Genomic DNA, 26,716 nt, shown 5'->3' with positions numbered 1-26,716 from the left:
GTTTGCTCATCGCTGTTAGAAAGTGACGGCACTGTTGTGTATTCAGAAGCTCCAGAAAAGGAGGAATTCCAGTGAAAAACGGTGGCGTGTTGGTTTTGTGCAGCGAGTGAAATAAGTGGCATCATGGATCGCGTGGGATTTAAATAAATCTGACCAGACAAAACTTATTTCGGTCATCTATTTTTGCAGGCTGGAGAAACTGTTTTCAGCGATTCGAACGCAACAGAAGGTTCGGTTAGCGGGCAAAACGAGGATCAATTTCTGCATAGATTGTTTACTGTTTCAAGTTATTCAGCTAGCTGTTCCGTGGATTTATTTGACGAAGGATTTTAACAAAACTTTGTTTGATTCTTCTTTGAATAAATATGAATCATACGAGGCATAATTTTATGAAGAAACGATGTCAAGATTTTGTAATTTTATTACAGACTCTTATGGAACATACAGATTTTAATGTGAATTTCTTCAATTTAGATCAAAGTGCATTAAAACAAAAAACAAACAAAAGATATTGACTGCTCCGTTACTGAGGTATAATTAATAAAACCTAAGTAAAAACTGTACTTTTATTTAAAATACAAAACGTTAACCTAAAATAATAAAGTTGCGACGATTCGCGATTCGTCTAACATACATCAGCAATCCCGACTATAAATATGGTAGGTTTGTTTATACGAGTACGAGATAGGAAAGGAACTTTATTTACCGGAACAACTTGATACAACGTGAATTTTCGTAATTCGTATTTCAACTTTTCAAGATGATTACAAATGTTTTATTTCGCTAAATCTTGAAATTTCGGTCAATTTCCAAACGTTACTTTCAGAATTCAGGAAATTCCTAAATCTCGAGGAAGAAAACATTCCAGGAAAACAGATACACAACCCGTCAACCTCTGATAAGAATCCAAGTGTCACCGAAAATGATCGAAAAATATTGTGGCGCGATAATATTCAACGTTTCTTGGTTAGACGATAGCAATTAAAACGAACAGTTTCGCGAATCGAACGCACGCGACGGTTCCTTGTGACACGTTTCGAACGCGACGATTTCATGATTAAACGATTAACTTTCATTTTTCAAACATTATCGAACCGATATCAAAGCAATTTCTCATCTTCGGTGCTTTTATGGACACAAACACTTTTACCTTAGTGTCTGTCCTGAAAACTGTTATCGCGAAATATACATTTGATCGTGAAACGTTTCGTAGAATAAATAAAACTTTGCGATTACGATATATTTGATTATTTTATTATTCTATTGAAAAATATTTTGTTTCGACCCTTGTTTTATGCGATGTCGTTTGTGACCGTGGAACGCGAACGAAGGGCCAAGTGTCACCTTCACGGAGCGATGATGCGCGACAAACATTGTCCGTTGTGCTTGCTAAGAATCGACCTTGTCGTGGAAACACGTCTCGATCTGGACGCGATATTGGATAGGAATATTGCTCGAGAAGCGCTAATTTACAAGGTAATTCGACGCATTTACGTCTCACAAAAATATTTCATTAATTTCATCATTAACTACGCCTACGAAAATACTCGACGAGCAACTTTTATCATTCATCGATACGATACGTCTATCGTTTGCATTTCTCTTGCTTAAACCGTCACGGTAATAAATGAACGAATACTTGATGAAATTTTTGGTAACGGTGGTCGTTCGTTTATGTAATCACCAACGTTTGAAATCGTGCTTTTGGTTGAACGTGGTAAAGCGGTTACACGCCACTTCTGATGTCTGAAATGTTTATGATCCTTTGCGGACACTTTAATCTCACTTTCGAAGAATCTACCTTTTATCTTCACGAGCTTGCGTGTATCTACAGAAATAACAAACGCTACGCTTGTATTTTTGAAACGATCTAATTGATTTTTCGACTAATCGACGAATCGTTATCGATATATCGAACAAGTTGTCAAATTCCAGGGACAAGGTTTATCGGTGATCGATATCGTGATATAGTACATCTTGGTGATTTCTTCGCGATGTATATCGTTATCGTTGTTATTATTAGAAATAGAAAATAAAAGACGATAATTGTAAATGAAGAAAACTCGCGGCAGTTACAGGATGGGCCGATATCGGCCAGGAAGAGACGGTGTCTAACGCGTTATGAATAAAACATTGATCGTTGCGACTGAAAATAAAATATCGTTAGCGTTAGATAGTGGTCGATTGAAAAACCTGCTGCGGCTTCGCTTTCGAAACGTCCGGACATTGGGTGACCCGAAAAAGGCAATACGTACTTGCCACTGCTTTCGTTTAACGCTCGCGTAACCGCCGGTGACCTTTCAACGAGGGAAAGTAAATGCAAAATCGTGCAAGTGTCGTGCGTGCTCGTGTCTCCGCGGTTTTAATCTCGTGTACTGGCTAGCGATGCGAAGAACAAAACGAGACGAGAGACGGAGAACCGTGCGTGCACGTGTTGGATACGATGTACGCGATATATGGCGATACATCATCTAGTAATACGCGCCGACTAGTTAGCAGGAAGCTCTCAATTCGGGTCAGTAGAAGAAAACTGTGCTACCATCACCGTTGATCCCGGTGCTCGATGTCCTCGCTAGGTTTCCACGTTCTCAAGGATTCTCGAATTAACGCTCTCAGACTGCGCGACAGCTCAGCGCCTAGACCGATCGCTCGGTTAACTTTTCTTGGCATCAAAAATGACTACCATCGCCTTTGGTAAAAAAAAGGTTAAGTTCAATTTTTACACGATACGGAAATTAAGCGAACGAGCGAGTTTTACGAGGATGCGAAGTCGTGTAAATTGACTACGATACCTGATCTACCAGTCTCACATTTGTTCGGTTATTCATTTAATTCTTGCTTTTCGTTGCCGCTTTTTTCGTAACTCTCTGGCGTCTCGATTAGAGATGGAAGTCAACTCGGTTTCATTGAGATACATTACGCGCCACTTGGAACATGGCTTTCTAAATTTACCATTGCGCTGGTACTTTGCTTTTCCACGAAGTTCTGAATTGAGATCATCGAGCAAATTGCCCGTTCGTTAAGTACTCTAGGGGCATTCGAATCCGCAGAAATTGATCCTCCGTGGTTCACGGAATGTCACGGTCATGTTTGTGTTCAACGATAGTCGACGAAGAACCGATTGTTACGAGGGTTGAGAGAACAGCGATGTTAGTTTCTCGAGAGAACGATGACGAACAGCTGAGATGTAACAGTTCGGATACCGAGAATGGATACGTGTCTCGTGTCGCGATCTTTTTCTTCGTCGATTAATTCGTGGCTGTACGAACAATGAACAAATAATTCCTTTATCGAAAGATAAAAGAAAATTACGGATAAGGGAGTGTTCCGTGAACTCTTTTTCCATGATTCAAAGATGGTAACCCTAACCGTGGAAGAGTGTATATCGCGGGATGTCTCGTGGCAGCGATAACAGATCAAAAACGAAAGAAACCTGGTTCGCAACGCGAGACAGTGGACCGTGCACGGTCGTTAAAGCATTCACGGTCGCGGAACCGCTCGGTTTATCGCGTGTGATTATCGGAAAAAATGGAGGAAGAGAATAAAACTGAAAAGCCGCGGTACACGGACGCTGCGTCACCGACGACGCCAGCCTCGCTGACGCTGTCGACACCGCCGACGTTGAACCTGATGGAACAGCTATTGCTCGCGAAAATAGAGAAACACAGTTTAAAGCACGGAGAGGATAACGTTAAGGAAGAACACGGAGCGACAGCTGCGAAGAATCTTCTTCTCCGAAGAACAGACTCGATGGATAGCCAAACCAGTGTCAGCACCTATAATTCGCTTCTGTCGAGCGATTCGGCGTCCAGTGGCAATCTTTACTGCAAGTGCGACGATTGCCTGCTGGGAATCGTCGACGAGCATCAGCGAAGTCCAGCGACGGTTGACAAGAAAAAGGTAAACACTGGCCAGCTTTCTCTCTCTCTCTCTCTTTTTTTTTTTACTCTCTGTAGTGGACCGACGTGTAACGGCAAAACCGATCGATTAAAATCTTGTCGGTAGTTCCTAATTGTAAATCGTATTCGTGCCCCTATTTTATATGTCTTTCATTCCTCTGAGAAGTTGCAGGCCCCTGTTCGAGAATCAGTGAGTTAGGTGGCCGTCGTTTCACGTCCTTTGCTCGGTTATTCAGCGAGAGTATTGTTTTCTATGGACAGCCCCCTCTCCCTTTCAATCGTAGATCGAAAACAACGTTTCGAAATCGACCACCGGTCGAGCCATCGATACGTTTCACCTTCGTTCCGTATGCTCCTGGACAGTCCTCTGGCGCGTAATCAAATGCACAGACGTCAGACGCCCGACAGTCGATGATTGATTGAAAACTTCTTAGCTACGATTACGCAACGCGTTCCGAGTCCTAAATTCTTCAAAGTTTCGTGCGACTAGTCGACGTCGCTCCCCTTTCATTCGCCGACTGCTTTTTCTTTGGCTCTCCAATTCTAGCAACGGCTAAGCTTCGACTAACGTTAGCGATAGGACTGATACTATTACTATTATTGCAATTACCAAAAAAAGGGGCCTATACTTTTACATTACTTTGCATAGTGATACGTTTTACAATTATTATGTCAACACTTTACTATCAACTAATATTATACGAGGTACGAAATAGAGATCGAATGATATTAATTTTGTCAAAGTTCAAAAAACTGTTGATATACGTAATTATCTATGATTTAAATAGAAACACGAATATTTTCGTGTACGTCCAATTTAAAACTGCTATTCGTCCCATATGATATAATATCTAATATAATAAACAAAATGTTCTCTCTCTGACATCGATGGTATTAATTCGGTATCGGTCCCATCGCTAGTCAAAAGTGCACAGTTGGCGCTGATAGAATGCTGTCCCGAGGAAGAAGTTTATGCAATCTCCGTGTCTTGTGTCGGCTAGTCAAGCGCTGGAAGCTCAATTAGCGGTCGTTCCCTCTTGGTTTCGATTTCATTGCCTAATCAACCCGCTCTGTCCAATTAGCACTGGCATTCTAGTTCTCTTTAAAAGCGGAATGCCGCTCCGCGACCGAGAATCTCGAATTTCTTTGCGACGTGCCGAACGCGTTACACCGAGAAACGCCTGGAATGTTGCATAGCAGCCAGAACTATACTACGTACACAAGGTGTTCAGCGACAGGTGTTGGACATTTCAGAAGCCGATTGTACGCGTAAAGATGAGAATTAACGGACCAAGTAAGAACTTTGTCTCGTGATCAGGAAGGTTAATTGGAACGAGTCGACGAAATTTATTAACGCAACGTCATACCAGTCCCATTTAATTGTCCCAATGTCGTCACTCGCGTTTCACTCGAGCACGACGCGTTTATTTCTTGCTAATTCGTGTCGTTTTCGCGACACAGAAGCCTTGGAATATACTCATTGAATTTTTTTCTCCCGTTGCAATACATTTGGGTCAAGAGTTTTTGCCTCGATCGTTTCTTCTTTTATTTTTCCTTTTGCGAGCGTCGTGCCACTTTCTTTTGCCCTATCGTTCCGATATTCTCGTAATATTTGAAAAAGTGAGCGCGACCGACGAGTTTAGCGTAATTATTGTCAGCCCACGGGACGGCGGACCACGTGTTCGCTGTGATGCGTTCGAGCGAGCAGTCGATAATGGCAGGCAAAACGATGTTACCAACTTATCAACCAACTACGCACCCGTTATGCGCCAGCAGGCGCTTAGGAAGGGGTTGTTGCTGCTTCCCTAGCTGGATTCGAGCGTCCTCAAGTTTCCCCATAGCATTGGAACATCTTTTCCAAGATGCACGCGTACCGTTTATCTTTGAGTACATCGAATAAAGAGGCAAGAAATCGAAGCTCGTTGATTTCGAAACAATCCGATGATATCCACCGCGAGATATCAGATTGGTCTCCGTTGCACGGAGACAGAGAAAGTTTAAGAACGCTTAACCCTGATAATGTACCCGTGCGTTCGAGTTTACGAGCGTCGTAAAATTTCCATAAATGTCGCCGATACGAGCGAATCGAAATTGTCAGACCCAATTTCTGGTCGGCCTTGCGTAATAAACCGAATCGCGACTGGCCTTACCGACGTTCAAATTCATCGGGGGATTATCGTTCGACGCGTGAAATTAAATAATTAAACTCACGGCTTACAGTAATTTCCGACCGCTCGATGCGTCCATTGCGAAACGCGCCACGTGTGTGGGAGTCGTTAAAAAAAAGTAAAACGACCGTGAATCCGTGCGCTCGTATACACGCTGGAGAAAGAAACTAACGCTCGCTTTTCTTTAAATATCTTTACGTATCATATTAGCGTATTAATAATACATTGGTTACATTTACCCTTTCGTGACGGAATAAATACTAGTTGAACGTCGAGTAAAGATACTCGAAGAAAAGCGAACGTTTCGATACTTGTTTTACCCACTGTGCTTGCGTCAGCATGGCCTGTTGGCGAGCAACGAGGATTGACATCAGGGACGAAGTGTCCCTGCCACGACAGAGCTATATGCGTGCTCTCGAGGATACCTGAGAATCACTTCGTTAGCTTTTATATTTTCAAGATAAAATTTAGTCACGTGTAATTCATTTTATTGACTTTCAACGTCGCTCGAGTCTTCGACCAACACCGTCAGATGGCGGGGCTCTTGAAGCAGTTTCTCGCGGTTCGAATATGCCGACAATTCTTTGCGTAAAACTCAAACTTTCTCTCATTTTTGTGCTGCGTTTTTCTAGTCTGTTTGAAATTCCAAGTTTTTTGGTTAACGAACGTCTAAACTTGTGTGTAAGTGTACGGATACTGTTAGACGTTTGACCATTGCAACTCTTAAAATTGTTGTTATACTGTAAAAATTAGAGAAACAGCGACATCGAGAGTTTCATGTCGAGACTGTGGTTATGGTAACGTGCAAGGAAGCTGTTCACAGAGAAATTGTAGCGTCCAAAGGATGCGTCGGTGGAAAATGCCAGGGAAACGGTTTGGTTCGCTGTTCCTTGTACGATCCGCGTGCGAAACTTGGAGTCGTCGAAACACGTTAAACCGTGTTTACCACGAAAGTCGATGGACGACCCCAGCCTGATTTCGAGCTGGTTTAGTCGGTTCATCATCGCCCCAACGTTTCGTCCACTCCTGATAATTCCGCTAACGACGGTCGCGAGCGCTAGTTAATTAACCGATGACGCATTTCGATCGTCGACGAGTCGTATCCCCGCATCGTTCGCGCGAGCATATACCAACTGACTAAATTTGCGTCGAAAAAGTCGCTCGAGGTCCCATCGTCGAGTGTTGTCCCTCTTCCCGCGACCGCGGTGAAACGAAAGTTTTTCCGTTGGCGTTTGGTGCGTCGGCTACCGCCAAACGGCGACGTCGTTTCTGTGGTCAGATTGGTCGCGTGTTGTGACGGTGTACCTTCCGATGACGTTGCGCTACTAGAGGACGAGGAACCAGCGGTTTGCGGCTGTGCAAATCAAACGATCGTCACGCGTTACGGTGATCGAGCAGAGGACTGTGCCACGCGGTAACGTCACGGCTGTAATGGATGGCATATTACACGTGCTGTAATATTCGAGATAGCAAACAAACTTGTACGCACCAGAAGTACAATGGCAGAAGTTGAAAGTGGATCTCATTGTCAGTAAGGATACAGTGCAAGAGTTAACGAATCGACCGAGGATCGATTAGATAATGTAGATATCGTCGCGGAGCCATAAAGATCGACCCTGTTCGACCTTCGCGATTCCAAAGAAATTACGTAAAATACGTCGCGGTATAGCGAGGAACGTTTTTCGAAGATTACAATGGCATTGGGGTGGTCGAATATTCGGATAGCGTTCTAATAATTCCGCCATGGTATTTAAACAGTCGCAAACTATTATAGTCTTGGAATAATCGTACAATCGACTGCCAATTAAATTCGCGTATACTCGAATGCCGTTCAAATATTCGTTCGCCATATGTTTTCTAGACGAACGTGGCCCACGAGTGCGGAAAATCTGTAGTTTAACCGTAACGATGCGTTTGTCTCGCCTCTCGAGGAATATCGACGCATATGTGTACGCATACTTTTACATCGAATTGACCATTACCTACGATCGCGATGCTTTTTGCAATTAAAAACTATACCACATCGATGTGACTCAGATTTACGGTCTAAAATATTACCGCTAACAAAAAAATCCGTTTAAAATTCGCCTCTCGAGCCATCAGAATATTACGACAAACAATCAATTTTTCTCGTACCGTAGGACCATCAGTTTTCAATATCTTTAAGAAACCTCCAACGTTTAAATATCGCTAAAGATTATAACGTTACGAATCATCGGAAAATGACTCGTTTCGCGTTCGATTTCCAGCGATATTTCGCGTTCGGTGACCCCGAGGTAGCCCCTAAAAGTTTCGTGACGTAGTACTGTCTCGAGAAAGGAGTAGGAATTGCGTCGTCGAAGCGGCGATATCCTCCCTACGCATTTCCGTGTGAAAATAACAACGTTATCGGCGCACGTGCCGCGAAAGGAAGTCCCTCGGATCGGCGGACGGACGCGAACGATAACGACTATCCGCTAAGTGACTCGTGTAATTTCTCGGTCCAGGCGTCTACGTTCCAGCGCTCGACTTATGTAAATGCGACCGATAGAGACGCGTACGCACACTTCAGGATCGTGTCGACGCGAGACCGACTCCCTCAACTGACAAAATAAAGCCATACGCGGTTGCAACGTAATTCTTCCTATGCAATCGAATCATGGTAACCGTTTCAGGAATATTCAGAATTATACGTACGTTTTACTTTTGTATCGAAATTATCGTCGTTTATCCGGATTACCCTAAACAGACCACCAAGGTTAAATGGAAATGAATCCGCGCGGCGTGATTGTAGAAAGCGCGATTGTTCGTTCACGCGTGGGAATTATGTAAACGAGCCTCTAAGCACGCGTACCACTTAACCCTTTCCATGTCCCGTACGTCAAAACTGACGCACGGTTGTCTCTGCTGTGACACGCATCGCGTGTCGTTTGTTTTCGGCGCAGCTGTCCGTCTGGAACGGAAGCGTTGAAATATTCGATTCTATTAAACCATGAATTGAATTAATACCGATATACATATATACGTATAAACAAACCCAAGATAGACTGGATACGATTCTAGAAAATTATCGCGAAAAGGATACGTTTCTCGCTATGAAAAAAAAAAAAAAAAAAAAAACACCGAAGGAGGAAACAGCGAATGTTTGCGATGCAATAAAACATAGCGTTGCGTTTGTTTTATTTCTAAACACGATGCGCGAAAGTAAAGTATCGTCTGTTTGATTAACCTTACGAAGGTAATCAGACTTTTGTGTTTATTAGCGACGCGATCTCTCGGAGGAAAAGCGATCGACCGTGGATCGGGGGATCGTTGGTTCTTTATTTTTCGTATAGATTTATTGCAGATTTAGAGATTGAGAGATATTTAGAGTTATAAAGGATCGAATATAGAGGCACAGTAGAAGTAACGTCTACAGCTAATAAATAAATGAACAAAAAACGTTGTACAATTCGAAAGAAAAAGTGCAAGATACGGATGGAATGAGCAAGCTACGAGGACGGGTTCAAATACTGGATTAGCGAAAAGTTTGAAAAATAGTTCCCTGACCCTACCTGAAACACGTTTACAATTGCAGAGCCAACAAAATTTTACGTAACACGAATGCGATCGAAGCGTGCGTACATCGACGAATAAAGTGGCACACAGTTTGCTTTCCAGGCTCGAAGAGGGCCCGAAGAAGAGGCTCGACGTGGGTGGATGCGATCAGTCGATCAGGGCGTCTCCATTCGGTCGCGCGTCGCGATTAACACTTTGCTCGCCGAGATTTCTTTTCAAGTATATGAACAACTAGCGTCTACCGAGAGCTTCGAACTTTATCGTACCATTTCTCGTCGTCGAAAGTGATCCTTTCTTTTCGAAATTTATATTTCATCTTTAATCGATGTTAAATACAGATTTCTGCTAGCGCAGAATCCAACGATTCCTTTAAATTTTTATCAAGATAATACGAACACACCCATACCGTGTATGTTTGTGGTCGCGTAGAGCAACAACGGTGGGCAACATGTTAAAATTATTACGAACGTGCGAGTCAATTACCAGTCTCGCTTTCCTCGCCGCGTGAACCTGTTATTATTTCGTAAATTGATCGGGTAGATAATTGCCCGAGGCAACGTAAATCCACGAAACGAACGCGTCGAGACTTTTGTACGTGTAGTATATCCGTCCTTGAAGTCGTTTAATTTTATTCGAGTGTACAGGCAACAAAAATCATTGACGATAACAAACCAACTAGAGAAAGAAACGAGATAGACAGTGAGTTTTGGGACACCCCGTAGCATTCGAGCGCACCAAGGGGTCTCTGAATTCGAGACTGTCGTATGTTGCGAATCGAAAACGACAATGTGTAATCGAAGCGTGAAAGTCTTGGACGAATTTCGAGAATTTCCATTGACAGCAGAAAGTGGGACGCGGTTGGTTCACCTGTTTGCACGTGTTCTGCGGGCCTACACGTTCGAACTTGCGCGTTTTATTTGTCTTTTTTGAGATACGAAGTCACGAAAGTGGCAACCTGTGAATAATTCGTAGAGATAGAGAACGCTGGAAGCACGCATTTCGCGTAAACGTACGACGATGGAACGTGATCGACGATTAGTGACGTCCGAAAGTGATACAACGAGGTGCAACGAAATCGTTATGAAATTGCTCTGACGTAACGGTTACGGTGTTACTAATAACGCGACAGGTTCAAAATCGTTCTATCGAAGAGTAACGATTCCCGCGGTAATTATCCCATTGTTACGCTCGAGTGATCGAAAATGAAACACGTCGATCGTAACAGAAATCAATTTAGAAAATGCTAACGACTCACCGTACGACCTCTTCTATTGTGATTTTCAAACGGTAAAGCTGTATTTTGACCGTGTCCAACGTTCGTTGAATATTGATAAACACGATATGCAAATAATCCAAGATATAATATTGGATGCAATGCAAATATTCGAACGAGCCACCTACCGCATGGCCGGCTCGCTTGGGCGTCTACAGCCTTGCCAATCGTGCAAAATTAAAACGATCGAAATTCAACCACCGTACGCATTAACGCCAACATACTTTGATTTCCATACAAGCCGCCGGTTCGTACGTCTTGTATCAAAAGATACTAAAGTACCTTGTTTACAAAAGTACAATGTAATAGCTCACGTTCTTCTTTTTAATTAGGAGCCCCGTTAACGAACCTTTAGAGATATTTAAACGTTTCTCGATTAATTTACCAAGATTATGAAAATGATCGTCCTCGCAGCTCTACCAAAATAATGTTTTTTTTTTTTTTTTTTTTCAATAATTCGCCAAATAATCCCTTACGACAGCCAAACGAAACGTTAGCCAACCCTAATCGAATTCGCAGACTCCCTCAGACACAAGATGGCCCCGTAACCGCCTAACTTCCGAACTCACGGGAACGTGAGAGCGGACGGTTGAGCGTTAAGATATGATTGTCTGCAAACAAAACTTGACAGCGTCCTCGGTGATGTGCAGGAGAGACCCAGACGAGTCCGTGAAAATTGCAAAGAATAAAATCGGATCGGGATCGAAGATGCAGCGGACTTGCGAGACGATAACGATACCAAAGATAGTGGTTTGCTCCAAGTCGACCGTGGACGACTGCACAGACATGGACGACTGCGAGAGGAAGCACCTTGGCCAAAGGAAAATGACCAGACCAAGGGCCAAGAAACACTCGAGGCGCTTCTCGGTTAGCATTATCGATCGTCGATCGCCGTCTTCCTCCAGGAGTCCTTCTCCGTTGTACTTGAGGTCTCAGTCGCAGGATCAGGAGGATCGCAAGGCTGAAAAGAAAGCAAACAACGAGGACGACTACCTCGACCAAGCTTTCAATGTCGAAAGAAACGAGAAGAATCGCTTGACGGATCCTGAAACTCAGTCAGAGTCTGACTCGGAAGCCAAGGACGAGGCACTTAGGGTCGATAGGCCGCGTAACGGCTTGAAGAGCGAAAATAAGAAAGAAGGTGGTCGAAAGTTTGAAAAGAACGCGGAGAACGTTGGATCCTCTGGGATCGACGGCATCGAACCTTGCAAAAGACTCTCCAGGTGCGACAGATGCCTCAGGAGCCAGAGGGTATTCCAGATTAACAAAGAAGATAGTTGCTTGAACAATTGTTCGGGGTACCAGCAGTACCTGAGACTGCTCTCGGTACCGCAGACCAACCTGGAATGGGGTGAAGGTAGCGGCGACGATCTGAGCTCCGAATGGGACTCGGATTACACGGATCGTTCTAGCGAACGAACCGTCGCGAAGGTAACCAGGATGTCCCCTACGGACTGTCGAGACCCTTTTCTCAAGTAAACTTGTACAATCACTTATTGTTATTATTTATTCCTCCTTTGCGAACGTGCTCTCATCTAGATGCTCCGCAGACCTTGGAAACTTGGGAACATTGTCAGGATTCACAGTAATACCTTTGTCTCTCTTTCTGTTTTAGTCGTCAGGCTGGAGGAAGCTGAGGAACATCGTTCACTGGACGCCGTTCTTCCAGACATACAAGAAACAGAGATATCCTTGGGTGAGTCGACTGTTTTCGTCTTCGTCTTTGCTTACCTACAAAAATTGTCTGCGTCAGCTGACCACCAGGAAGCACCACTTATCAACGAGTCCACCTTTTTAACGAGAATTTTGTTTGGCGTCGATTCAGGTGCAACTAGCAGGACACCAAGGAAACTTCCGCGCGGGACGTACGCCAGGAACGATTCTAAAGAAACTTTGCCCCCAAGAGGAAGCCTGCTTTCGGCTGCTGATGAACGACGTCTTGAGGCCTTACGTGCCAGAGTTCAAAGGTGTCCTGGACATAAATGAATCGGATGAAGTGAACATCGAGGAGACCGACGCGCAAAAAACCGTTCAGAAAGACGGCACAGGGGACGCCATCGGCAAAAGAACCATGGTCTCCTCTTACCTGGAGCTTCAGGATCTCCTCGGCGATTTCGAGCATCCCTGCGTGATGGACTGCAAAGTTGGCGTCAGAACGTACCTCGAGTCCGAGCTGGCCAAAGCTAAGGAAAGACCCAAGGTACACAATTAATAAACACGTTACTCTTAGTTGTAGAAAGGAATGTACACCTTTACGTACTCGTGAAACGCAAACGAGACTAATTCGGGGTTCTTCTTATTTACTTTCTCTGCGTAGTTGAGAAAAGACATGTACGAGAAAATGGTGCAAGTTGACCCCACTGCACCGAGTGCCGAGGAACGTCGCGTGCAAGGCGTCACGAAGCCAAGGTACATGGTTTGGCGTGAAACGATATCCAGCACCGCCACGCTTGGTTTTCGCGTAGAAGGTATCAAGCTTGCTCACGGGGGATCGTCCAAGGACTTCAAAACGACACGTAGTCGAGAACAGGTTTGTTGATGTATACATCTACCGTTTTATATAACCGTAACAGTCCGTAAATAGTAACCGACAAAGTAAGCTAATCAAAGATCGAACTTTGATGTTAGGTGACGGAGGCATTGACGCGTTTCGTGGAGGGCTACCAACACGCGATACCCAAGTACATACAGCGTCTGACCGCGATAAAAGCCACGCTGAAGGCGTCACCGTTCTTTGCCACGCACGAGGTCGTTGGCTCGAGCCTGTTGTTTGTTCACGACGCCAAGAATGCCGGGATTTGGATGATCGATTTCGCGAAAACGTTACCTCTGCCGCAACACTTGCCACGGATTCACCATGACGCCGAGTGGCAAGTGGGAAACCACGAGGATGGATATTTGATAGGCGTAAACAATCTGATAGATATATTCCAAGATATACGAAACTCGGAGACTACATAGTTCTTACTTTCCGAACGAGAACATGTGTAGCCGTGTCGAGTGATACATTTAATGTGTTCAGTGATAAGATTTATCACCGATATTCGACGCGATTATACGTGTTCTTGTTCCGAATCGATGACGAGCACGCAATCTAACGTTGTCAATATTTTTTTTTAATATACATTTGACGCACGCGATACAGCGAAGAGGATATCACGTAAATAAATTTTGTACATAGATCTACGGACATGCTTCGTTGACGGTATCCTCGACAAGAAACGGACCAAAGACGCGGTGGCTACAGGCTGCCTAGGTATTCATAGTGAAACGCTCCCTACGACAGCGTTTTCCAAACTGTCTTGCACGAAAGATCATAATTAATCGTCAAGGGAGAACACCATATTAAAAGCGCATACTTTGAACAATATTTCGGCCATTTGTCGTACAAGATCAAAAATCGAATGGTCGCCCGAAAATATCGGTGTTGTGTAAATATTATTGTTAACGTACCCTAAAAAAAAGTTTGGGAGACGCTGTTCTGCGAAAACGTAGACCGTAAAGAGAGAACCCCTGTAAAAATAACGTTTAACGTTCTAGCGTAATTAGATAAGTTTTATTTATACGTTACATTCGACGCTGCGGAATCATCTTGATACAAGAGAAAAGAGAGAAAGAGTGAGCGAGTGAGAGAAAACGGTGTTTTTATATTTAAAATCGTACCATGCATTTGTAAATAATTCGACACTTAATACAAAAAAAGAAGGCCAACAATGACCCGCCTGTATTCTTATTTCACCTTGTTGACTCGAATTTGCACGGAAACTGTGCGCAACGACGCAGACCTGTCAGTACGGTAGTCCTTCGTAACTTTTTCTTAATTCTTCTTTTACCTTTCTTTTTACATTCGAATTCGGTTCTAGTTTGCCACGAAACTCCGAGACTACTCCAGGAGACGAAACTGAACGAGAGAACGGAATAATGCAAAACAATAAAATGACGCGTCAATTCTGTCAGGGCGTGCTGTAGGAGTTGTTTCTCGATTGTTGTTGAGCTTGAATGGTCTGCTGCTGCTGCTGCTGCTGCTGTTGCTGCTGCTGCTGTTGCTGTTGCTGTTGCTGCTGTTGGTTCCCAGTGGACTGAGTCGAGGTTATGGTCGTGGGAGCTATCACTCGTGCGTAAACCGCTGCACCGGTGGTTTTCAGGCCTGTCGGAGTCGGTATCACTTTTAGACCGTGCAGCGTCTTGATGTTGAGCAATTGGCTCGGTAGGATGATGGGCTGTTGTTGCGTTTGCTGTTGCGACGTCTGCTGTTTTCCCAGAACCACGCTTCCGCTGGTGCTCACGCCTACTCCGACGTTTTTGTTGCCGCTAGCCAACACTATAGGTTTTCCAGCCAACTGAGCCGTCACCATACGCACCGTCTGGGGCTGCGACTGTTGTTGTTGCTGCGTACTGACTATGATCTTGGATTGCCCCGAGGACGACTGCGCTTGCGATACCATCTGATATTGGGTTTGTATGACCTGCTTGCCTTGCCTGTTGAGTTGATTAGCGTGACTAGTGGTTGCCAATTTCAATCCCTTCTGCGCGAGAAGACTCTCCACAGAGATGAGTTGACCGCCGCCTGAACTAGTTAAAACCTTCGCTAGGATCTTTTGTTGCTGTTGCTGCTGTTGTTGATGCGGGGACTGCTGTATTTGGACCGCGATCGGCTTTCCTCCGATCTGTGCTATTATACGTTGCATGCCAGACGTCTGAATCGACTGTTGTTGATTGGCTACGACGCGCTGTTGGATCTGTTGTTGCTGATGCTGTTGCTGTTGCTGAAAATGAAACGAATACCTCAGATATCGGTTGCGATTAATCCCGAATACCATTACGCGAACAATTCGTACCTTCAGTTGTTGCTGCTGCAACTGCTGCGTTTGATTGCCGGAAGGCGACGACTGTTTGATAAATATCGTCTGACCTTGTAAACCGTGACCCGTGAGGAGCGATTTAATTTGTCCCGAACTAACCAACTTGATCTGCGAGGCCAGCAAAGTCTTCCCAGGTAACACGTGTTGCTGCTGACTCTGTTGTTGCTTTATATTGGCGGTCTGCAAAATGCTTTTTCCCGCTTGATTCGTTACGATCGTCTGTTGCTGCTGTTGCTGGGATTGTTGCTGCTGCTGCTGTTGACTCTGTACTTTGGCTTGAGGGAATATCGTCGTCAAATTGGTGGTCACATTTGATGCGTTACTGGAGGCGCTGTTGGATGCAACGGATTGGGCGGAGTGCAGCACAGAATGTCCAGACAATCGTATAGTTTGCAAGCCTGCAGAGGTCGACACTTGAATTTGATGATGAGGAAAGTGTTGCTGATTCGACTGTAACAGGCTCTGAGCGTTTGTCTTCACGACAGCGACAGGTTTTCCACTGATGTTGGTCACCTTTTTCGCTGGGACCGTGGTTGTAATCTGTGGTTTCGCTATTTCGTTACTCGTTATGTCCTTTTCGACGGTCACAGTGCTTATGGAGGTAGGTATACTCGTGTGAGTGGTAACGGGGACGGTAGTTCCTGTTACGGAGACGGCCGAAGTCGTAGCGCTGATCGTCGTCGCCACGTTCGTAGGGACAACAGGCTGCTCGGTCGAGACCGAATGATCGACGACAATCTTTTCTTCGGTTTTCTTCTGCTCCTTTCTGTAAGAACGATATACAATCTTGGAACGCAACTCTAAATTTTTGCGAATAAAATAGAATAGTTTCAAGTTTACCTAGATATAACAGGCTGCGCGATGGTCGCGGCTTTTCTTTCTTTCTTAGGCGTACTTTCTTTGCTGCTAATCGGAGACTGCTCCTTGTTAATATTTGTAGGCTTTATAACCGGTGGTAACGTTTTGTTTCGCGACATGCTACCAACGTTCTTCTTGTTCTTCGCGACACCTTGCAACTGTTGATGGTACATTTCTATGGAAGAAAAAAAAAACAATAAAAATATTAAATTATAGAATTTGACGTAGGGTTGCTCATGTGTTTCTCGTTTTTCGTACGAACCGAATTCAGACTCCGAGCGCGCACGATGAAGATACAACCACTCTTTGCGACGGGGGTAATACCGAACGCAAGGATCTGTTTCGTAATGCAATCTATCCAAAGCACCAGACACGACCGAATGCAGGTATCCTTCCTTGTCGTCGCTGTCCGTTTGTTCTCTGATGTACTGGGAGTCCTTTAACAATTGACAAATGTCGGCTCGAGTCCCTTCGCCGTTAGGGAGCCTCGCAGTGGCGTCTCTCACCAATGCCAAGATCGTAACAAAATTTGGTCGATCAGCCACCAGTAACGAGTGTCCGCGAGCCTTGGTCAATCCAGAGGCTGTAGGAAACATCGAACAAATATCCAAGTGAACGAAAGGGAATGGATAATTTTCTCCTTTAAGAGTCTCCTCTTTTTTAGAGGAAAACAATTTCGAAACTTACCGACGTTATGTTGATAAATGCCTTTCACCGGACCCACGACAGACGCGTAACCGTGCATTCTGTAAGTAAACGCTTTATGAGGTGCAGCGTAACGCATTCGTTCCTGTCTTCTAAACTCGTCGCGTTCTTCCGGTGTGGAAGGACGAACTTTCCATTCGGTAGGCCAAAGAGCGCGAGGAGGTTCCCATTCTGCGACGGTGTTCATAGATCCTCCGTCGACGTTGATCGATTCTATGACAGGACTGCTAGCTCTACAGCTTGTCGCATTTGTGTTTCCGTTTCCGGAACTGTTACCAACGTTACTGTTGTTAATGTTACTATTGCTAGACTGCGTCATTTGAGACTGCTGTTTCACAGCTGTCACGGAGCAGACCGCGGATGTTGGCGGACCTAATGAATCTCTGAAACGTAACAATATCTTTTATATATAGAAAATCTCAATTTCCAAACCTAAACTGTAACGTAACATATACACATATATAGTAATACATACTTGTGTAACAAGAATTTCGTGCATAAATCTGACAGACGTGAATCCGAATCGCGTCCAGCGCCAATCCACGCGTAAACTCCGTTTCCTTTGTTCTCTAAGTAGGGGACGAGTTCTGGTTCGCGTTCTTGTCGGTCACCCAATTCTTGAGAATAAGTGAATTCTCCGGCAAGAAACCCCAAAGCCAATGGGACCAACGCAGTCCAAGAAGACGCGAACGAGTACCTAAATTAACGATGTTTAACGATTGCTATCTATCGTGAAAAGTACTCGCTCTATACCTACCAATCGTTCAATGGCGAAATAGGGTTCCCTTGCCACTGCGTGACAGCTTCTTTCATTTCCAGTCCGCTCATTCTGAACTCGCCCTTCGAGGTGAAAGCGTCTCTTAACAACGAGAAGAAACAAGCATGCGTTTCCTGCATTAGCTCTGCTCCACTGCTAATGTCCATAGCATCGTCGTTTCCTTGAACGTTTAATTCTTTATCCGGTATCGATATCACGCCTTCGTCCTCGCATCTGAACAAATTTTCTAATGTATTTGTTTTGTTTAAAAAAGGTACAGATAGAAAGAGGGGGAAACGTACTTGACGTCGTCCAGTATATCGATTCCGTCGTCCAATTGAATCGGTATTTGCATCATGTCGATGCTGTCCAAATCGAGTTCCTTCTTATCGTTCTCCTCGTCTTCCTCTGTTTCGGGAGGAACGTCTTCGTTCACACCGCTGAGTTCCGTTTTAATGTCTTCGTACTCCATGTCTTCCACTTCTTTCTTAATCTCTGGCGTAGACATCACCGAAGACTTGCTGCCTCTCGATGTTGCGGGACTCCTGTAACAGCAAGCCGATAAAACTTTCTAGTATACGCGGTTTATTACATTTTCTCTATTATAGATAAAGCGTTAAATTACAATTTCTTCTTCGATATCTGATGCATTTCGTACGCGTCTATGGGCTCCGATTTGATCGGCGTGAGCATCCTGTGATCCATGTCCAATGCGTTGGAATGTCTATTGTCGTCCGTCGTGTGAGAGTAGTCGCTGTTGTCGCTCTCGTGTTTTATCGAATTCGAATTGATTAATCTCGGCGCTGGTGGGCATAGGGGCGATGGTTCTAGTTTAATTCGTTTCTTCACTGGCGTGATGCGCATGGTTGGACCGATGGGCAATTTGTGTTTCTGGCCGACTTGTGCCCTTTGAGTGAGATCGGCGAGAGCGATACCTTGGGTGTTCAATTCTGGATGAATCTAAAGTGAATGCAACGAATCGTTAACAAAGGTGAACGCGTTACACAAAGTTGTTACTAGCTCGAGAACATACCTGGGCAGATTTTATTTAAAATGAAAAGAAAACATCATGAATATATATTTATGTACATTTTACTCAACGAGCAATCCATAAAAACTTGTTTATCTTTTATTCGTAATTCGAAATGTTCGTCTAGATAAGAATTTTGTCCACGTTTTGGAATAACGTTATTTTAAAAGTGCCCAGGTCCGCGTCGAAGGTGGAAAGTAACTTTACGCACATCGCGTCGCGCTCTTCGTTTTTTATGCTCGAGCAGCATTTCACGGTACATTTCCTCTGTCTGTTCGCGAATGAACAACGATCTATTCGTAGAGTACTCTGCTCGTTGCAGAGTGGAGAAAACGGGTCGAATCGTCTCGTCCTCGTGGTTCATTTGCAAGCCTCTGATGGACAAGCCCTGGGCAGTCATGAACGAACGCCTCTTCTTCTTCTGCTTGGCCCCGGAGAGCTGATAATACGGATAGTTCTCCTCGTTCTCGGATGTCGTGTCCGCCACTAGCTTCGCATTTGCTCCGAGCTCTGTCCTCAGCGCATTCAGTTCCTCCAAATAGCGCAGTTGCGTTTTCTCTTCAACTGTCGGTGCATTGCTTGTTAGTATTGTCCCTCGGAAGTTACTATATACATCTCTGCCAAACGGCTGGAGCGTGGGGGACGTATAAACAGCCAGAAAATTTTTCACAACGATTCGCAGCAGTTGCCCAACTTACCCATAGCAGGCTTCGGTTTCCTCCACTGGACTTTCGACACCGTTCTCTGCGCTGGCTGACTGAAACCCTGCTTGTATGCGTTCAACAACAAGCTCTCTCTAGACTTTAACAACTGACTGGCCAGTTCGTACGATCGCTTTCGTTCTTCGAACAACAATCGCCTTTGCTGCGCCTTGCGTACCAGACCACACATCCTTCTGATGTCTGGGCGATAATGCCCAGCGGACAAGTGAGTGTGAAACGCGTCTAGTGGTGCTACATCGAATCTAAAATGAATATGATCTTGTATGTTTATATGTATTTGTATGTAGAATAAAGTTATCCTTTATAAAATCTATCATGAAACAACTGTACAATCCTGTACCTCTGATTTTCTCTATCAAACAGCATACGCAGAGTCTTTTCTGTTTCAGCCTCGACGTCGCAGTCCTTTGGGAAGCTTGGCAAAAGGCTGCACAGCGTCTCCCTTTGATTCTCGGTCAAGCATTCGTTCCAAATGTAAGGGTAGTCTAGAAATTCTTTAAAAATCGTCGAATGTTCGCACAAATCTTGAGGCAGTTTCACCTTTGTATTCGAGGCGATGCAAGTCTCCCATTTCTAGGAATAAAACATGATTTGTTTACACAGGATAACAATGCAATAGTATCGCTTGCAAATTAAAAATTGTAGGTCATACCACTGTATCGGGACTGTCTGCTTTCATAGAATATTCCGTATTATCGTTTTCATCTTCATCCTCATCTCCAGAACTGTGACTTTCGCTGCCACTAGAACCATGATCCTCTCCGCTGTCGTCTCCACTGTCTGTGGATGTACTGCTTCCACTGATGCTACTGCTACTACTGTTGCTTCTAGATCCACGGGAAGATGCATCATCTTCGTCTTCCTCTGCTCCGCTATCTCCACCAGCTGAGCATTCGTCCATCTACAAATATAAAACACAAATAAGTATATTAATGATAGTATGTATCGCTACAAACATACATTAGGTATTGATAGCGGTGAGGATAACTAACGAAACGCAAAGTCCAGTAAAATTTCATTAATCGAAACAAACAACGTGAACCTTACTCGGGAGTACGTAAAAACACAACAAACGCTCGCGTATGCGTATACGTGTGCGTTGTTAAACGATTACCCAATTAATTAATCGTCCAATTCCGAGTATGAAAATAACGAACGCAATAGGAACGGAGACTTGACGTAAACTATATTCGAGGTAAGATGACACAGGGTATATACGACGCGTTTGTAGCGTATACAGTATTATCGATCATTCGTATGTATAATTTGGTAATAATTAATCGTGACCAACCTCCATTATTTTCAGTTTCTCAGCGTTCGGTCTCTGCTTGTTCCGCGAGCTCTGCTATCCCCGTGAAACCACCAAATAGCACTTCACTGCCGACGATAATAAACAGCCAGAAGAGAAACCAACAACCGTGGAGATATATCACGACGTTTTTTCGATACAGGAAACCCTCGTCGCGTGTCGTGCGAATATTAAGTAATCTCGCCGTTCGCCGTTTGACCTGTCACTGCTACTGCACTCCTACTCTTCCGACAAATTGTAGACATGGCGTGGAATACAGCGAACAGAACCACGGTGTTTGTATATGAAGGATCTCGAGAGCGCGCACCTTCTTCGCCGATTCACAGCCGCGGCAATTCAATGGCGGAGATTTTTAGGGCCAGTTCAAACGCTGATCAAAGCGTCAACGATTCACCTCGTCGATGCCACCGAACACGATGGCAAATTCTTAATATTTTCCGTTCATACGACAAGACTTTTGTAAAAATTTTTTTGTTCGCACGAGAACCAAAACCGAGTATTTCTCAAAGTGTGCGGGAAACTTTCTACTCTTCTAGTGATATTCGTACGACGGCTGTGCTTGTTGGCACGATTGGATAGAGAAAACAAAATTCAATTCGAATCGAGTCTCGAACGAATACGTCAGCGAAACCTTTTTTGATGAAAAGATAAGAAACGCCCGATAACAAGTAACGTTTTACTTAAGTGTCAAATATTTGACAAAGTGGATTATCTAGACAAAAATATTAAAATGTATTTAAAATTATTTGTTTAACGTCCACCTCTGATGTTGTTGCCAGGATCTTGTTTGTAGCATCGATATCGAAACGTTTTCGTTTTTCAGTCTTTCGAAGGTATCGTTACGCTAGTACTTGAGAAGAAAAATAATTTATTTTATAATCCACGAGTATAAGTAAATAACTCACTCGTATGTTGCGTAGCTTTTTATTTGCAAAAAGGGGTTTATAACAAGTGAAATATACAAGTTTAACGACTAAGTATGTTAAGGAACTGAAAAAGTCACCTGTATAAAATTTCAGAAAAATATGTTTTCACCTGAGAACCGATGTCCAGTGGTACGCTATATCGCATCTACAATCTCCTGAATATCATTATACAGGTATATCAACTACCTATACTCAAATATGGTAGTCATTTGTACTGTTATCGCTTACTGTATATATTGCTATTATTATAGAACATCTTGTAAATGTCAAACATCGAACTTTTAATTTAACACAATCTAAATAATATTTTTTTAATATATCTACTACTTACTGTTTCAAAAATACTAATTATCATGTAATCTCAACTTTCATCTTACAAACGAATTTTGTATGTCACCTATTTCTACGTGTTCAAGTGCTAATGGTACCAGCCACGGGTATAAAGCTATTAATAATGCCTTCAGTCTTACGATACCTTGAGTTCTACGTACACCTAGTTTAATGTAAATTATGCACGAGCCTGTGAAAATATTAGTAGATGAAAAGAAAGCAGTGCGACTATATGTTCTGAGGCGGAATATTCTGGTTTATGTTTTGTGCTATTCCATTGCAAGTTGCATCTGCAGTCATAGGCAACATAGGTGGGTATTGCATGTAATGCGGTTGTCCAGCAACTGCGTACCAGTGTTCTTGCATATTTTGCGGTGAAATATTGTACGGGGCTGGCTGGGAACACATGTACGGTGGACATAACCCGGAATAGGCTTGTGCATAATCTAATCCAGGACACAGATGGGGCGAGAATGGTTGTACGCTGGTGTTATCGGGTATGTCGGAATGCGCTAAACAAGGAATTGGAAAGTATGGATTCGGAGGATAGTAAGAATTCGTGAATGCGTCCACTTCGTTGGTATAATACGGTAGTCCAGAATACATGCTTGGTTGCATGTAAGAAGTTTGATACGAGTTCACCGTGTCTTGATTGGCTACCTGATTGGGTACCGAGCGTGTATGTTGAGAACTTGTACCGTTACTTTTCATCTCTTGCGATTTCGAATGCTTGAAATTCGATCCAGAATGCGAATACTGATTGTTTGGTTGTGTAACTTGTTGAACGTTACGATACCGATCTGTAAAAAAAAAAAAAGTTATAGTAAATACATTTTATTTCCGAAATTTAATGAAATATAAACGGGCACATACTGTCTGAATTCTTTTTAAATCGTGGACCCAACCCATTTCTATTTATACGTGGGGACTCTCTATTGATAGACTCCTGTTCCATTACTTTTTCACGCGACGAGTACGATGGATCTTTTCCGTCATCCCCTTTTGGAACTTCTGTTTTTTGCATCTGCATGCTTTTTATATCGTTCGCGCATTTATGCTCGTTTCGCTGGTAATCCTCTCTTTTTTGTTGCGTTATAATTTCCTCCTCGTTTTGAGAAACACCTTTTCGATAAGCACATTCGCAGTTCAGATATGTAACGAAACATATATTATATACAGATTAATCTGAAATTTCTTTACCTTGGTACCATTGTCCAAAACCGGGCGATTGTCCATTCGTCAAATAGTTCCAATTATTGGTTCCATGGAAGTACTAAAAATAATTTGAAATTAAGACGCTATCGATTTTTACATTACTTAACAACGATCGAAAGTGTCATACCTCTAATCCTAAGTTATAAAAAAATCTCAAGGTAAATGGATCTACAAAGAAAACAATATTTATAAATTATACTATGCGATTATACGCGTATAAAACGATATTTATCGTTACCTGATAATGGCAAGTCGCTGCCATTCACATCAACGCTCTTTTGTACAGAACAATTAATAGGACATATCATGTTGTCTACTGGATTATGAGGAACAGGTTCTCCTAATGAAATACAAATTATTGGAGCAAAGAACAATATTTTTAAACAATTCGAGACTTCTTAATAACATACTAGTATATGGTACACAATAGTTATAGTTTTCGACATTCGTTATATGATCAGAGTTTGAGTTTTTTATCGTATTATTCGCGGAACATGTATTTGCAAGCGAATTTTTTTCTTTATATTCTCTACCTTTTTCCTGCTTAGCAATGTCCACTGCAGAAGCCTGTGTATTATCGAGAACCATTCTTGAAGAATACTTGTCACCTGAATAATCGAGACAATTCTTTGATCCATACTTATCGTACGATTGTTGATTATCCACTTTTCTATAATAATAAATAACAAATCTGAATATAAATATCTTGTTACTTCAAGACGCGTGCCATTATTTTCAATATACGGAAAGTAAAACAATGCTTACAAAGATTCTTCTCTCCACTGAAAGTTATTTCTGTTAACATTGTTAACATTGTTATCGTTACCTTCATTTTTATCAATATTATTTGATAAACCGTTACCGTTAGAAACTGGCTGTTTAATTTTACGCAAATTTGGACTATACGTCTTTTTCCATTTTTGATCTATTAAAATGTGCAATAAACATTTTACAAAAAAAATTATATACATAGAAAGAATGATGTATTTTTAACTACTAACTTGAATCTAAAAGTACATTTCGTTTGCATACTGGTATCCAACTATTCTGTTTATTTTTCCTTAGAGGTAATGGTTTTAGAGCGCAATACGGAACGATTCTTTTCTCGCCTAATTCCTCGATGAAAACCAATACGGGACCCTGATTTTTACTCATTTCTTGTATGTAGCCATAAAGATCTTTTCCCTTTTTCTGTAATGCTTTCATATTATCATTACCATTGGTATCTTTTTCAAGAGTAGATACATAGATGTTATTGTTATTAGCTTTGTCAAATTCTTCTTCGTTGAATTCTATTTCTACCAAGCATCTACCACCGATTTGAAGTTCGTGACTATTGTGTTTAGTCCATCCTGCATTTTTTACCTCTGCAATATTAAAGTTTCGATTAATTTCTTTGATACGGTACCGTGACATTTAACGCAAAAACCCCTCGTTACCTCGTCTAATTTCATGCCATATGTCGAAATCGGTGTTACGATAAATATTAGGATCGAGAGCTTTCGCGACTCTATACGGAAACGGCGGTACGTTTCTTACTATAAGCTGTGTATCCTCAATCTTGTCGTTTCCACTTTCTACCTTGCTATATATCTCTGCAGTCAACTGACTAAACATGTATCGGATGAATCGACATTGCATTTCCCATAAAATACGAACGACAGAAATATTAATAGACTTACTCTCGCATTTCCATATTGCCTTTAAGGAAAAACTTATCGTGCCTGAACGTAGCAGTCCGGTCGTGTAACATTTTATGGACCGTAGTCTCTATATTGGCCATGTGAAATACATCCTTATAGAGGACTTGATAAACCATAGCTATAAACATAGTTGCATTTATACAATTATTATGTGGTTCTGAAAAATAATTGTACATAAATGTAATAGAATTCCTACATTGGCAATAAGCAGCAGTTGCGACTACATCCCTTGTATAAATGGTATCGTATTGTTTTTGCGGGGTATGGCATAAATATATAGTATCTTTGAAACCATTATTAGTGACGGCATGACGAGTTTGCTTTTGACCATTAAATATAATAAATTCCCTCTCGAAAAGCAACGACATGGCTTGAATTTCATTGACACCACCCCATTCTGTGAAACATGCCATTTGTTCTAGGTAATCGTCAAATGGAATCGTTATATTCTGAAGAAGAAATTAATTTCAACAATAAGAAGGCTATAAAAATAATTTACGTATATATATTTGTCTTTAATTTCTACGCGTAACAAATTAATTAATATGAGACACTTGGCGATCGAAGTGTTAAACTATAACGTGGTATATTAACGATAATTGAAAAATCTACGGAATATGAAATAAAATCTACCTCTACGAACAAGTGTTTCATTTTTCTCATAAATTCGACACACTTCTTTCTGACCCTTATATGATAATATTGTGTCATGTAAACTTGTTCACTGACTGCCCTAAACAAGCATGTCGGATCCTTGGGTGCATGTTTCCTAAAATACCCTTCGGTTTGCAACCATTCGTCGACAGGTTCCTGTGCACGTTTCGACAACTTTCTCGGCGATATTTCCATCTTACACTACCAAACTGAATAATACAAGAAATCCAGTCTTATTACTTTCGTGAAATGTAAGCGAATGTAAACATATTCCAGCGCTAGAAACTCTACCAAGGTGATCTCGAAGGTGATCGCTAGCGATCGCGTTTATCAAAAATTTGCGAATGAGTTTGATAATACTTTTCAACGATTTAGGTGTACCTGGTACAATAGAAATAGGCAGTAACGTCGAGAAATTCGATCGTGCGTAGAGATCGTCGATTGCGTCGAGACGATGAATAAAAACGAAAGTTTAACTGCTACTTTGCACCCGCGACAACGGCATGGCTCTACCAGAGGATCGGCAACAGGAACAGGCAACAGGTCCTTCTTCACGAGGTGTTGTTAGAATCGATTTCCACGAGACTATTGGACACCGGACGAAAATGACAAAATCAACCAATCGTGATCGGTTATTCTGTTGCTCTTGGTTAGAAAAGGACTTTACCCACCACCACACGTGCGAATAATTTGTACCTTTGTTTTATATTTTCGCGCGACAGTTTGAATGTCTTTTGTGGCATTCAAGCTTTTACCGTTAGAGAATAG

At 42.7% G+C, this 26,716-nt stretch overlaps 3 protein-coding genes across 3 annotated transcripts in view; 1 reads left to right on the top strand and 2 right to left on the bottom strand.

The window, feature by feature from the left end:
* Nucleotides 1-14,594, top strand: part of LOC128886543 (uncharacterized) — a 25,324-nt gene extending 10,730 nt beyond the window's left edge. The window contains exons 6-9 of the mRNA XM_054141504.1: nt 12,493-12,573; nt 12,703-13,077; nt 13,195-13,407; nt 13,506-14,594. Of these exons, the coding sequence (XP_053997479.1) occupies nt 12,493-12,573; nt 12,703-13,077; nt 13,195-13,407; nt 13,506-13,838 (1,002 nt within the window). The 3' untranslated portion in view covers nt 13,839-14,594. The remainder of the gene's footprint in view (nt 1-12,492; nt 12,574-12,702; nt 13,078-13,194; nt 13,408-13,505) is intronic.
* Nucleotides 14,505-23,466, bottom strand: LOC128886540 (nuclear factor related to kappa-B-binding protein-like). The gene is made up of 15 exons (XM_054141490.1): nt 23,250-23,466; nt 21,103-23,176; nt 20,464-20,712; nt 20,152-20,384; nt 19,788-20,053; nt 19,301-19,653; nt 18,685-19,019; nt 18,362-18,604; nt 18,060-18,293; nt 17,778-17,999; nt 17,285-17,685; nt 16,860-17,180; nt 16,580-16,772; nt 15,716-16,505; nt 14,505-15,643 (listed from the first exon to the last, which is right to left on the bottom strand). Exons 2-15 carry the CDS (start codon nt 21,106-21,108, stop codon nt 14,831-14,833), a joined length of 4,659 nt encoding a protein of 1,552 aa, XP_053997465.1. The 5' UTR covers nt 21,109-23,176; nt 23,250-23,466; the 3' UTR covers nt 14,505-14,830.
* Nucleotides 22,605-26,716, bottom strand: LOC128886761 (uncharacterized). Its single transcript, XM_054141923.1, has 13 exons — nt 26,330-26,716; nt 25,928-26,157; nt 25,491-25,743; nt 25,274-25,412; nt 25,031-25,200; nt 24,593-24,958; nt 24,357-24,516; nt 24,125-24,261; nt 23,830-23,931; nt 23,719-23,759; nt 23,577-23,649; nt 23,250-23,498; nt 22,605-23,176 (listed from the first exon to the last, which is right to left on the bottom strand). The coding sequence occupies exons 2-13, from the start codon at nt 26,141-26,143 to the stop codon at nt 22,605-22,607; spliced, it is 2,478 nt and encodes an 825-aa protein (XP_053997898.1). The 5' UTR covers nt 26,144-26,157; nt 26,330-26,716.

The sequence above is a fragment of the Hylaeus anthracinus genome, unplaced genomic scaffold, assembly GCF_026225885.1.
Source record: "Hylaeus anthracinus isolate JK02 unplaced genomic scaffold, UHH_iyHylAnth1.0_haploid 11985, whole genome shotgun sequence".
NCBI classification, from domain to species: domain Eukaryota; kingdom Metazoa; phylum Arthropoda; class Insecta; order Hymenoptera; family Colletidae; genus Hylaeus; species Hylaeus anthracinus.
The sequence above is the reverse complement of the archived record's forward strand: the minus strand, read 5'-3'. Positions and strand labels throughout refer to the sequence as shown.

Excerpts from the sequence above, each read along its gene's own strand:
- LOC128886540 (XM_054141490.1), bottom strand. Across the intron at positions 17,686-17,777 it reads ACGAAATTCTTGTTACACAA|AGATTCATTAGGTCCGCCAA; the intron begins GTATGTATTACT and ends GTTACGTTTCAG. Across the intron at positions 15,644-15,715 it reads TGCAGCAGCAACAACTGAAG|CAACAGCAACAGCATCAGCA; the intron begins GTACGAATTGTT and ends TTTCATTTTCAG.
- LOC128886761 (XM_054141923.1), bottom strand. The coding sequence starts at position 26,143 with ATGGAAATATCGCCGAGAAAGTTGTCGAAACGTGCACAGGAACCTGTC. Across the intron at positions 25,744-25,927 it reads TGAAACACTTGTTCGTAGAG|AATATAACGATTCCATTTGA; the intron begins GTAGATTTTATT and ends TTTCTTCTTCAG. Across the intron at positions 23,177-23,249 it reads ATTTAAAAAGAATTCAGACA|ATCGGTATCGTAACGTTCAA; the intron begins GTATGTGCCCGT and ends TTTTTTTTACAG.